The sequence below is a fragment of the Capra hircus genome, chromosome 1 (assembly GCF_001704415.2).
Source record: "Capra hircus breed San Clemente chromosome 1, ASM170441v1, whole genome shotgun sequence".
Lineage (NCBI taxonomy): Eukaryota > Metazoa > Chordata > Mammalia > Artiodactyla > Bovidae > Capra > Capra hircus.
Genome location: NC_030808.1, coordinates 146,966,923 through 146,979,997, shown reverse-complemented (window position 1 = coordinate 146,979,997; position 13,075 = coordinate 146,966,923). Strand labels below are relative to the sequence as shown.

The 13,075-nt window shown below is 49.3% G+C and overlaps 1 protein-coding gene across 1 annotated transcript in view; it reads left to right on the top strand.

Moving 5' to 3' along the window:
• The window catches only part of RUNX1 (runt related transcription factor 1), a 99,841-nt gene continuing 92,709 nt past the window's right edge, over window positions 5,944-13,075 (top strand). Inside the window, exons 1-2 of the mRNA XM_018052603.1 lie at window positions 5,944-5,976; window positions 11,870-12,123. Coding sequence (XP_017908092.1) covers window positions 5,952-5,976; window positions 11,870-12,123 — 279 coding nt within the window. The 5' untranslated portion in view covers window positions 5,944-5,951. The remainder of the gene's footprint in view (window positions 5,977-11,869; window positions 12,124-13,075) is intronic.

Genomic DNA, 13,075 nt, shown 5'->3' with positions numbered 1-13,075 from the left:
CCGGGAGAAATATCAATAACCTCAGATATGCAGATGACACCATCCTTATGGCAGAAAGTGAAGAGGAACTAAAAAGCCTCTTGATGAAAGCGAAAGTGGAGAGTGAAAAAGTTGGCTTAAAGCTCAACATTCAGAAAACGAATATCATGGTATCCAGGCCCATCACTTCGTGGGAAATAGATGGAGAAACAGTGGAAACAGTGTCAGACTTTATTTTTTGGGGCTCCAAAATCCCTGCAGATGGTATTGCAGCCATGAAATTAAAAGACGCTTACTCCTTGGAAGGAAAGTTATGACCAACCTAGACAGCATATTGAAAAGCAGAGACATTACTTTGCCAACAAAGGTCTGTCTAGTCAAGGCTATGGTTTTTCCAATGGTCATGTATGGATGTGAGAGTTGGACTGTGAACAAAGCTGAGCGCCAAAGAACTGATGCTTTTGAACTGTGGTGTTGGAGAAGACTCTTGAGAGTCCCTTGGACTGCAAGGAGATCCAACCAGTCCATTCTGAAGGAGATCAGCCCTGGGTGTCCTTTGGAAGCAATGATGCTAAAGCTGAAACTCCAGTGCTTTGGCCACCTAATGCAAAGAGTTGACTCATTGGAAAAGACTCTGATTCTGGGAGGGATTGGGAGCAGGAGGAGAAGGGGATGACCGAGGATGAGATGGTTGGATGACATCACTGACTTGATGGACATGAATTTGAGTGAACTCCGGGAGATGGTGATGGATAGGGAGGCCTGTCGTACTGCGATTCATGGGGTCGCAAAGACTTGGACACGAGTGAGCAACTGAACTAAACTGACCTGAAGTTAAATTTATTCTCAAAATTACTTTCACCCATTTCTCTTTACTTTTTTCATGTGGTTATTAGAAAATTTTACATTCCTTTTATGGCTCATATTACATTTCTAGTGGACAGTGCTGCTCTAGAATAAGAGAGATGCCCACAGGATTTAAAGACAAATTGTCAAGAACTAGTAAAGAAGTTTGAATGACAATGACATAATGATGTGACTCTTGCAAGGTGGTTGAACTGGCCGGCTATGACTGACAATCTATGGGCAAACTGGCCAATAACTGCATCTCAGTTTCTTCATCTGTAAAATGAAGGGAATAATGGTGGACTGTTTACTGCTAGAAAGCTAAATGGAATAATGCACGTAAAGACTTTAGTGTGAGGTTTGATGCACTGATCAAAGGGAGCTTCAATAATCATGATTGCCTTGGGCAACTCCAGCTACTGTAACAAAATACTATAGACTGGGTGGCTTACACAACAGAAAATTATTTCTTACAGTTCTGGCAGCTGGAAGTCCATGATCAGAATGCCAGCATGGTTGGGTTCTGGTGAGAACTTTCTTCCTGGCTTGTATTAATACTTGGCTGCCTTCTTGCTGTGTGCTTATATGACAGGGAGAGGGACAGGAGAAAGGCTCCAGTCTCTGCTTACAAGGGCACTAAGTCCATCGTGAGCACCCCACCCACATGACCTCATTTAAACCAGATGACCTCCTAAAGGCCTCACCTGTTAAGACCATTACATTAGGCTTTAGGGCTTCAACATATGAGTTTGGTGGCAGAGCAGATGCAGACATTCAGTCCATCACATTCATTTCAAAAGTCCAATCGGAGAGAGATTTCACATCGATTTGCAATTTGTTTACAAACACCTTTTCGACACTGCATCCTAGTGGGTGCTGGGCACCGTTTTTGCTGGATACTGAGCAGCTGGCCTTGCCAACTCTGAGTGCGGTCCTTGAACCAGGAGCAGCAGCATCACAGAGAGCTTGCTGGGAATACAGGACCTCAGTCACCACCCCACCCCCAAACCTACTGAATCGGAGTCTGCACTTGACCTGGTCCCCAGGGGCTTGGGGTACACATTGCTTACATGGGGCTGTCTAGGATTTGAAGAGGAGGGAACCTCCCTGGCAAAGTGTTCAGACCTTAGTGGTTATGTGTTTGTGTGGGGCTGAGGGCGAAATCAGAAGAGAATGAGACAGTTACAGGGTTGGCTTGAGAGAGGCCAATACGAGACATCCTTGTCCTCCCAAGATCCAGAACCAACTGCGAGGCAGGAAAACAAGCAGAGCAGACAGAGGTCAAACTATCAGCCTTATCACAGACAGGACTTTTGGAGAACAGGGACTCAGGTATGTGGCTTCCTGCCCCTGAACCCCAGAAACAGAGGCTCATAAGGACGCAGGCAGTGTCTCCCCAAAACAATACGAGGAGGGGAAGGCGTGCTTGGTGTGCTGCTTTCCTATTGCGGCCAAACTAGCAAATTAGCACCAACTTCGCAGCTTACTCAGCACTTGTCCCTCCTGTTTATTCTACCAGCATCTTGTCCTGGCCATTCCAAGATGATGGCTGACGTCCACCTCCAACCCATCGGCACTGGTCCTGACTGCTCCTAATGGCACGAGGGCGGGAAATGAGGGAAGATCCCTCCCTCTCCCTCACTTCAGTCCCTCCTTTTGTGTCCCCATTTTTTTCACCTAAATGCTCACGAGTCTTGCTTGGCAAGGTTATAGCACATCTGCTCCTTCTCTACTCCGTCTAATTCACCTATCCACCCCTGATAGATTTATTCTCCTAAAATACGTCTCCACCGTGTTATTTCCCAGATTTCCAGGCTCTAAGAGAACCCGCTGCCCTCACACTGAAGTTCAGGTTGCTTTAGATTGTGTAAGCTGCCTCTGACCTGCCTGTGTTTGTGTCTGCCTACAAACTGCCACACCTACTGCGACAAATTGTGTCACCTACAAGCTGCCACACCCCAACCTGATCCCCAACTTACACCCCAACTATTCTGAGTCTGTGTCGTAACTTCATCCGTGCCTCTCTCATGCTCATCCTTCTGCTTGGAAAGGCTTCTCTCCCAACCCCCCAGGCACCCCCAAGCCTTATTGACCACCTGGTGAAAATCTACACGGCCTCCAAGAGTCAAATCAATATCATCTCTAACCAAGAAGTGGGTCTTTTCAAAGCCCACCAGGTGGTGTCAATTCCTGTGCGTCCTTCCTCCAGCTTCCTGGACTTTACACACGTGTTCATCAGCAGCTTGATACTCCACGGCTCCCACTTATTGGCCAAAGGGACCTTGACTCACTCTCAAACTTTGTAGATGGCCAAAAATAACCTCAGGATATGAATCCTAAATACTTGGTGATTCTGCTCAGCAAAGAATTTCAGGGCTATTTTCTGATAGAGACCTTGAGACAAGGGAGGATAAAAGTCAAAGATGAGATCAGAGTTTAATCATTCAGAAGGCTAAAAAGGACACTGATAAAAATACATAGTTGTGGTCAAAACGAAACATAGCTCATCACGTATGTAGACCCAGATGTGGGGATGAGAATGTGCACGTGTCCACAGAGATCAAGAGTGAAGTAACTTTGGGCAGATTTCCTAAATTCTCCAACTGTAAGCTTTCTGGTCTGTAAAATGGGAATGGGAATGTGAATGGTGTTGTTGCAAGGAATAAATCGGGCAAGGTAGTCAGCTCTCACTGTTGTGAATACCCAGGACCTGTCTTCTCTTACAGTTCAGGTTCTAGCATCATTAACAACTCCTTGGGCAAATCATTTCAAATTCCTACAGGTGTGACTTCAGGTACAGACACCCGCCTCCTCTCTCTCCCCTCTAACCCCCCAACTTAATGATGCATGCTGTCTCCTTGAAGCTACTGACACAGGACAAATAAAAAAAGCTCTCAACAGACCACTGCACACCTTTCAAAATCCTCTCACTTCTGCCCTTGTTTTTAGGTTAAAAAAAAAAAATCTTGGCTCTTCTCTCAGAATCACTGAAATATTAGGTGTGTAGACAAAACACTTGCCTTTCCACTCTGCTTCTCCTATTTCTCAGTCTCAGACATGGAAAGGCTTCTCAGGGTCTCAGGAGAGAATTTCCAGGGTGGTTAATTCTGTTAGGTCTCTTTAGCATAAACTCAGCTGTCTGGTCAATCTTACTGCTGTGAATTTCCCCTGACCCCCACACCTATTAAAACTAAATTTACTAACTTCAGGGTGTATTTGTTATTTTCTGCCTTAGCATTCATAATTAGTGCAAATAACACTTTCTCTGCTCCATTTTTTAAAAAAATTTATGGAGTCACTTTATGTACTTGTAAACCACAATTTTGTGTGTATGTGTCTTTAAGAAGGCTCTTTTGAGAATTTTGTTGTTGTTTAGTTGCTAAGTTCATGTCCAGCTCTTTGCAACCCTAAGGACTCTAGCTGTCAGGCTCTTCTGTCCATGGGATTTCCCAGGCAAGAATACTTTAGCGGATTACAATTTCCTTCTCCAGGGTATCTTCCTAAACCAGGGATAGAACCCACGTCTCCTGCCCTGGCAAGTGGATTCTTTAAAGCTGAGCCACCAGGGAAGCCTCCTTTGAGACTATACATACTTAATTCCTTTCATTTTTCATCACAGGGCAGTCCTTCAAAACCCCTTATTATTTAAGTTGCCCTTTTCGCTTAGCAAAACCATAAAACTAAGGAGCTGAAAATCTTGTTCTCCTGCCTATTTAAACAGCATCTGGAAATCTGAAATAATTACCTCCTTTCTTAAAGGTTTTATTTAAGCAATATTATACTAATATTGTGCAGTGGAGTTGAAAGCTCTAGGTCTGCAGTATTTGAAATGTTCAGATCTTAAGGCTTTGAAAAATGCTGTTTCCTCCAGGTTAATCACTCAGTTCTGACCATTATCCATAACAAGGCTGATGAAATCATTTCAAATTCAGAACATTATACATAGATATTCAAGGGAAAGAGAAATAGCTTCATATGGCTTTACTTAATGGATTTACCTGTGACTTTACCTGTAACTGTACATGCAGGAGTATATAGTAAGTGATCCATATGTGGAAATTATCATGAAAATTATTTTCAGTAACAACTGATATCATCTGTCACTTTAAGAATGAAGGCTTTCAGTATAAGCAATCTGCCCTCCTAGCAAAGGGAAAGAAAGGAAATCAAGTGGGAAGAAAATACTTCTAAAATATCTCATCATTGGAAGTAAATGATTATAATGTTTGTCTACTAGTTTCTTTTAGAAGACATATTCCAAATTGTTATCTTTATCACTTTGAAAACTATTCATATTTTTACTTTTTTGCATTTAGCGTCTAGTATGTCACAGATTTTTTTAATGTTTTTATATTAAGTTAGGGTTTGGGAGCTTTTGTTGATTTTCCTTACCTATAATAGTTTTTTAAATTTAATTTTTATTCTACATTGGTGTATAGTTGATTTACAATGTTGTGTTAGTTTCAGGTATACAGCAAAGTGATTCAGTTACACATTCACATATATCCATTCTTTTTCAGATTCCTTTCCCATATAGGTTATTACAGAATATTGACTAGAGTTCCATATGCTATACAGTAGGTTCCTATTGATTATCTATTTTGTATCTTATAGTGTGTATGTGTTAATCCCAAACTCCTAATTTATACCCCCTCACCTTTCCCCTTTGGGTTTGGTTTTCACTTTGAATTGTGATCCATCCCTACATTATCCACATGTATTTTTAACATTCATGAAATAAATCACATTTGCATCCCATATAGAGCTTAAAAGAGGTGATTCTATGAATGATAAAGACCTCAGTATTAGCTAGCAATGGGAGACATTGGTAGAAGGTACCTAAAAACCATACGCATATGTAACAGTTCATTTTTTTATATGATGATTTACCATTTTAAGTTATTTTTGACCCAAAGCTGGACAATATGCTATAAAAATCTCCAGTGCTAAAGAGTGTGAGAGGCAACAAGCTCCCAAAAAAAATGAGAGAGGGGATTTAGTTTCCACACTGGCATTGGTTCCAACTACAATTAATCAACTTCAGTAAATTTGGTGTTTGCTGTCAATATATTCACACAATTATTTTTATTTTCCTATTTTCTACTCTTTCAGAATGTGTTCACGGAATGAATCCATCTAGAGACGTTCACGGTATGTTAGATTCCAAATTATATTCTTTGCATGCATATTCACATGTGCATATATATGACATTTTATATATGTATCTATTAACCCAAATAATCAAGACTTTTTTTTTTTTTGCTGATTCAAAAATATTTAAAAGCTGTTTTCCATATTGTAAATGTCAAACATATAAAACATTCCAATGAAACCTTAAATGATACCCTCGGTTCTACAGCGTTTACCACAGGTGCGTTGTGCTGTTATTAAATGACTCTATACAACTCACTCTCTCTAAACAAAAAAAAAGCTTGGCTTCTATGTGTTATAAATTTATTACTTTTGCTATAGCAGTGCTAATGTAAAAATTTTATGAGCAAAATGCTTACTAAGCATCCTTAACTTTTAAAAAGATTAATTTAAATTCTTTCTCAGTTTGTTACTTGTGAGTTGTAAACTGATTTACAAAGTTAGTGAAATAGTCATATATCAACCACAGGATCCCATGGAAACATTCACACAGAGGAAGAATGTAGTGAAAAAACGAAGGAACCTGGTCCCCCAAAGTAATTATATTTCAAAAGTGAAATCATCTCAAATTCACAGGGAGAAAGGGATGTTTAATTATTTAAATTCCAATGTTGAAAACCAGACAATGTGTATTATACATACATTTACATGTATGTTAGTCTCCATTAAAATTGTTCTTATTCCCTGTCCCATTAGCACCAACTAATGTGGTCCACCTCTAGCAAAATACATTCTCTGCTTTTTATTTTCATTAAAATGGTCACTGAAAACAGAAATAATTCTTTTAGAAATGTTGCATTTTTAGGAATGTAATTTTAGAAATATATTACAGAGGGGAATTTTAAGAGAATGGTTGAGATTCTTATTTTTAAGAGCGTTTTGAAAGAGTAAAAAATGTGTAATATTTAAATGTTTTCTGAGACGCCCATCATTATATATTTACTTAAAGTTGTAGAAAAAAAAAGTCAATAAGCTGTTTTCCAGTGAAATTGTTTTATTTTCCCCTTCCAGGTAAGTAAATACTAATTTTTCAATTCACTGTGAGAACTCACATTTCATTCAATCAACTAGGAGCCTTTTGGAAATTTCCCCCATGCAGCAAATTTGGAAGAAACTGTCACACAGCATCCATCCGCCCAACATATTGCTTCGTTGTAATTTTTGCACTGTGTTATGACAAAAGCAAATATTAGCATTATTCCAGGGGAACACTACGAGTGTATACAGAAATGTTTCCTTTCCTTTTCTCTTAGAGAAGCAAGGGAAGGGAAATTCTATATAGCCCCTTAAATGAGCGCTCCTGGTGGAAAAAGTACATCCAACTCCATACGCTATATGTACAAAGCCCTTTAGATTAAGGGGTTCGCGATACCCTCTTAGTTGAGTCCCAGGCTGCCAGCTTTCCATTCATTTTAGTTCCTCGATAAGGAGGGGCGGTGTGTGTTATTGCTGGGTTTCAAGCGTGCACCCCGTTAGCGCAGTTACAGCCTGCGCAAGGTCCTGAGAACCCCAAATGCCCGGCGGCCCCACTCAAATAAAATCAGCAGCAGCTTTCCCTGCTGCTACTGTCCTTGTTGGAGTTCGAACTCGGGCTTTACTGGTTGAGATTCTGAGCTAAACAGCGTCTGAACCGGGTGCATCTATCGCTAATCCTCTTCTCTTACTAAGGAAACCTGATCCCCACCTGGAAGACCGCGTTGCGTGGGGCGCCCGCGGCCCTTCGCACGGTTGAGGGTTTCAGGCAAACGGTCGCAGCCCCAAAGGAGCTTTCTCTGAGCTTTCCGAGCAGGCGGCTTATCCCCCACCCCCGGACCGCTACATCCTCCGAGGCAGAGCCCATTTTTGCCTCCACCACACTCCTGAGTCCCCCCAGACCCGGTCCTAGGGGGTCTATGGGGATGCACTTGATCGGCTCCTGAGGAAATACACTCGAGCCCAAGCAGAGAGATTTCACTCAGCGCGAACACGCCTCTAGAGTGGGCAGCGTCGAGCCCGGGCGCAGAAGAGAGACTGTGTGGCCCCGGGGCTCCGGCGCAGACGGGGTGTGTGTGGCGGGGCGGGGGGTTGGGGGTTGTCTGGGGATTGTCTGGGGACTACTCGCTATTTGGGATCGCTCGGCCCGGGTGGAGAGAAGACTGTTGTGGGAGGGGGGGTCTTTACACCTGCAATGTTTGAAATGAGGCTTCTTCAAAAATCACTTTTAAAGAAAAATACAAGGGCGTTTTCTGAGACTCCCCTCAACCCTCAGACCCATTAAACAAAATACAGCTGAATACTGGAAGTTCCGGAATGTCCCAGGTTTCTCGGAGCGAGAAGAGCGAGGGGACGGGCGCACCAGGCGAGATGCGGGGCAGGAAGCAGGGGGCCTGCCGCAGGGAGCCCGGGACGCCCCCAGCTCCTACTGCTTGGGACCAGCCGATGGTGGGGACGGCCAAGGGATTTCGGGAAAAAAAGACCCCGATACGCGCGGGTCGGGACAGCCGGGACCCCTGCCCGAAGGTTCCCCTGCTGCCCTCCCGGCCGTTGGGATAGCGGGGCGGGGGGCGGAACGGGGCCGCGCAGGCAGGATCCGGTCGCCGTTTCTCCTTTCGCTTCTTCCCCAGCTGAAGTTCCTACCGGAGACGCAAAGGCCGCCAGAAGGACGGAGCTACAGCCGCGCCGTCGGGGGCGTTCCCCGGCGCGCGGGCCGGCCGCCGGGCGCCTGCTGCCCCCTGGCGCCCGCGCCGAGCCGCCCGGCCGTTCAGGGCCCGGGGCGAGGGAAGCGGCCGCGGCGCCCGGAAAGGCCTCCGTGGCCTGGCCCGCCACGGCCCCCGCCTCTGGCAGGCCCCTTGGCGCTGGAGCCCTGGGGAAGCCGGAGCGGCGGCGGCGGCGGCGGCAGCGGTCCGGCACCCCCAAATCGCGCATCGGCAGGGGGAACCAAGGCGGGGAGTGGGAAGGGAGGGTCCCCCACCCGGGGGCGGGGGCGGGCGAAGTCGACGTGGAGGGCTCCGTGCCAGGCGAGGGGGAGAGTGGATGAGCGCCCTCCCCCCGAGGGAGGGACCCAGTGGACTCCTCGCTGAGTGTAGCTGGGAGAGCCCCGCGGCCGGGCGGTGGCGTGGGGCGGGGAGATCCGGGGCCCCTCTAAGCTCCGCGAAAATGCCCGCGGCGCCGCTGGGACGGGAGCGGGGAGCATGTTCCCGCCCGCGCGCAGAGCCGGGGTGGCTTCAGCTCCCGGGGCGGCTGGCGCGCGCGCGCGCGCGGGCGGGGAGCGGAGCCCAGGGGCCGTTTCCGGGGAGCTGGAGGTGGGTGCGGGGCGCGAACGACCTGGGCCCCGCGGGGGAACCCCGCCCGGAGGCTTTCCAGTTTCTTTCCAGTCGCTTGTTCTTGGGGCGGGGCGGGGGGGGGGGGGGTTCTGAACTACGGAACTCCTTCGCTGGCCGCTAAGCTCAACTCCACCTGAGCGAGGCGCGCCGCGTCAAGACGCAGCGAAAAACACCAAGAAAACAAACCCAGAAAGAAAACTCAACACAAAAAGCAGATCGTGGAGACCGACCACCGTCTGGTCTCAGTAAATGAATCAGCGCCACTTCGCCTCGGCTGCCAATCGGCGCCGAGCGGCTCCCCGGGCTGGGCCCTCGGCCCTTCCCGGCCCCCTCGCGGCGAATCCCATCCGTGCCGGGAAAGTGGAGGCCTTGGGGCCCCCCGGCCCCCAGGTCTCGGAAGCCTAGCGGCGGCCGCTTCATCTATCTCCAGGGCTCGCTGATGCTTCTCTCCGACAGACTCTGATCCCGGACCATTTGCGGCTCAGCGCGCGGCCCCAGTCCCTCCAGGCCGACCGGCCTTCTGCTCCACCTCCTGGGTCTCCGAACCACGGCCGCCCCTGGCGCGGCCGCTCACGGCAGCCCCCTGGGGCGGGCGGGCTGACTGACTGCCGGCCGCGCAAGCCCGCGAGTGTGCAAAGCCGCCGCCGTCCGCACCGGAATGGCGGTCTCGAGCGAATGTAGGAGCGTGTGGGTGCGGGTATGTGGATGCGGGGAGCGCGGCGTGGCCTCCGCACTGGCTGGCGGTGGACTCTCCACCCTGGTCGCGTACAGTAGCGCGCGGCGGCGGCGGGGGCGCGCGGGCCAATTCCAGGAGCCGGCGGCACCGAGCCGCGCCCTGCCTGATACCGGAAAGGCCTGTGATTGGCCGGCAGCCGCCCCTATGCAAACGAGCTGAGGGAATGGAATTCCTCGGGCCGGGCTTACAGTAAAAGCACGTTCATTTCCAGGCACTCTCATTCATAGAGCCAGCGGGCGCAGGCGGGACGAGCGCCCCGCGGCCGGACCCAGCCAGGGCACCACGCTGCCCGGCCCTGAGCCGGCAGGCATCTCTTGCTGGGGATACTGGGGACGCCAGAAGAAAGTCAGTCTTTGCTGTTTTTCATAGAACCGCGTTGGAACTTCGATTTTGAATTGTGTGTGGGGGAGGATTTTGTTGTTGTTTTTGCCTTTTCCTACTTTTGAATGAACTGGTTTCTTGGCTGGATGGTTCCATTTCTTTCCTGGGTGTGAACTTTTCTCCGGTTGTGTCCTTTGACAACAGCGGGAGAGAGTGCGCCGGGCTTCGTGGCGAGTGGTGAAGTGGCGCGTGTGCGTGGCAGAGTGTGCGTGCTTGTGTAACTCGAGCCGCCCCGTCTGTTGCGATCTGCGCTGCGGAGCCTTTCTCGCCAGGGCCCGCTCCACCTGCTGCGGTTCCGCGGTGTGTGGGTAAATTGGCGCGTCCGGGCACTTCACCCGGCCGGCGCTGGGGCGACGTTGGAGGAAGCTCGTCTCGCTACTGCCCAAGTCGGGGCTGACTCACCGGAGTCGATGTAGACGGCGGCTGGCTCCCGAAGAGTGCGTGCCTGCGTGCGTCTGACTCCGCTGCAGCTCACCTCCCACCAAACCACAGGATCAGCCACAAACTTAACCAACATCCCCAAACCCGAGTTCTCAGATGTGGAGAGCTGAACCCTGAATATCATCGACTTGGATTTTTTCTTTTTTTAAGATCAGCTTTTTCTTTGATAAAGCTTGAATTTTCTGAACTGAGCATTTTGCCAGAATTTATTGAAAACATGACAAGTCCTTCTAGCCCAGCCCTTCAACTACTGAAGCTGATTCTCAAGGCTACTTAGAGAAGAAAAAAAAAAAAAGTGCAGCGAACATTAATGGGTTTCTGTTGTGTTTAAATTCTCTACAGATTGTATTGTAAATATTTTATGAAGTAGAGCATATGTATATGTTTATATATATGTGCACATACATTAGAAGCAGGACCTTTTGGAAGTCTCAGCTCTCGCTTTTGAGGACCGAAGCCAGTTTTGCATGAATAAAAAGTGGCGCCGTATTTGAAGACACTCGTATATTTTCTGTTGTGTTTGGACTTTAGACAAAACTCACCTGGGGGGGGGGCGGGGAAAGAAGAAGAACTGACAGGCAATTAACTACTGGAACGTCCAAATCCTATATTTGCTGGTCCTTCTGCTCTCCGCATAAATAGTTTAGGAAGTGTATGGGAATTTTTGCCTCCGGGTACTTCTGTAACAGCCAAAGACTGAAACTTCAAACTCTCAAAGCAAAACTCAGAAGATAGGGTCCCTTGGCCCTTGACTTTGGATTCTGGTCGCCCACTTTTCAAAGCACTAAGCGGTCGGTGCCCGGGTCTGAGCTGAGGCCGGTTGTCAGAACTAGAACTTTTTCCGCCTTCCTGGACTGTTCGTAACTTAGTCTCCCCCTCTCCCCCAGCCACCTTGCAGCAATAAAGGTCCCTGAACTTGTATGTTGGTCTCCCGGGAGCTGCTTGCTGAAGATCCGCGCCCCCGTCGCCGTTTGGTAGGAGCTGTTTGCAGGGTCCTAACTCAATCGGCTTGTTGTGATGCGTATCCCTGTAGATGCCAGCACGAGCCGCCGCTTCACGCCGCCTTCCACCGCGCTGAGCCCGGGCAAGATGAGCGAGGCGCTGCCGCTGGGCGCCCCGGACGCCGGCGCCGCCCTAGCCGGCAAGCTGAGGAGCGGCGACCGCAGCATGGTGGAGGTGCTGGCCGACCACCCGGGCGAGCTGGTGCGCACCGACAGCCCCAACTTCCTCTGCTCCGTGCTGCCCACGCACTGGCGCTGCAACAAGACTCTGCCCATCGCTTTCAAGGTAACTCGGGCCGGAGCGGGTGGCGGGAGGACAGGCAGAGGCCGGTCGATCGCCGGGGCGATCGGGGAGGGCCGTGGCCAGGCAGGCGGGGCCGGGTTCTAGAAAGGGGCCGGCGCGGAGGCCCGTGGTCCATCCCTCTGCGCTGCGCACACGGGGGATGCTGCGTTGCCGTGGCTACCCTCGGTTGGGCTGGGGGCGGGGGGGCGATGGTGGAGGGGTCCCGCTTCAGTAGGCCGCCGCGGCCTCCGGGGGATGGTTGAAAAAATTCAGGGTGCCCCCCCCAAAGACGTCCACGGAGGGCCGGCGGGACCTCCTCCCCGGGCATCGGTCCTTCGCTTTGATCCAAAGTAGGAAAAGTTATAACCCGGCCGGAACCCAGCCCTTCTGAGGAAGGCATCAGGAAATAAAATCGAGATACTGTGATATACCTTTGGATCCAGGAAAAGAAACTTGACAAGGAAAACTCTCATGGCTTTTCCCCACGTCCACCCCCTCTTTAACTGCACTGTAGAAATTAGCAAGTTCAAAGTCCACGGCGGACTCTGTTAAATTTGCAAAAGTTTTCGGAGGGTGTTTTTGGTTGTTTTGTTTTGAGCTTCTAGCCTATTCCTGCCAGAAGCCGCAAGTAGCGAATCCTGTTTCTTTTCTGGGAACCCTCCTGAACGTTATCGCCGGCTTACCTAGCTTGAAGCCCCGGGTCAGCTAAAGGAGGCAAGGCGGGCTGCCGTGAGCCTGGGGGTCTCATCCGCCTGCTTTGCTGTTTGAGGGGAGGGGGGCGGCGACGTGGACCAGGAAACTTCAGCCTTTTAGCTTCAGAGGTCCGCGTTCACTTTTCACCCCTCATCTTACGCTAGCTTTCAGCTGTCTTGAAAAACCTTGGCCTTCAAAGGGGCTATATAAACAACCCCGGGCGTTTTTAAACAACCGTCCCACCACCCCTGGCAGCAAACAG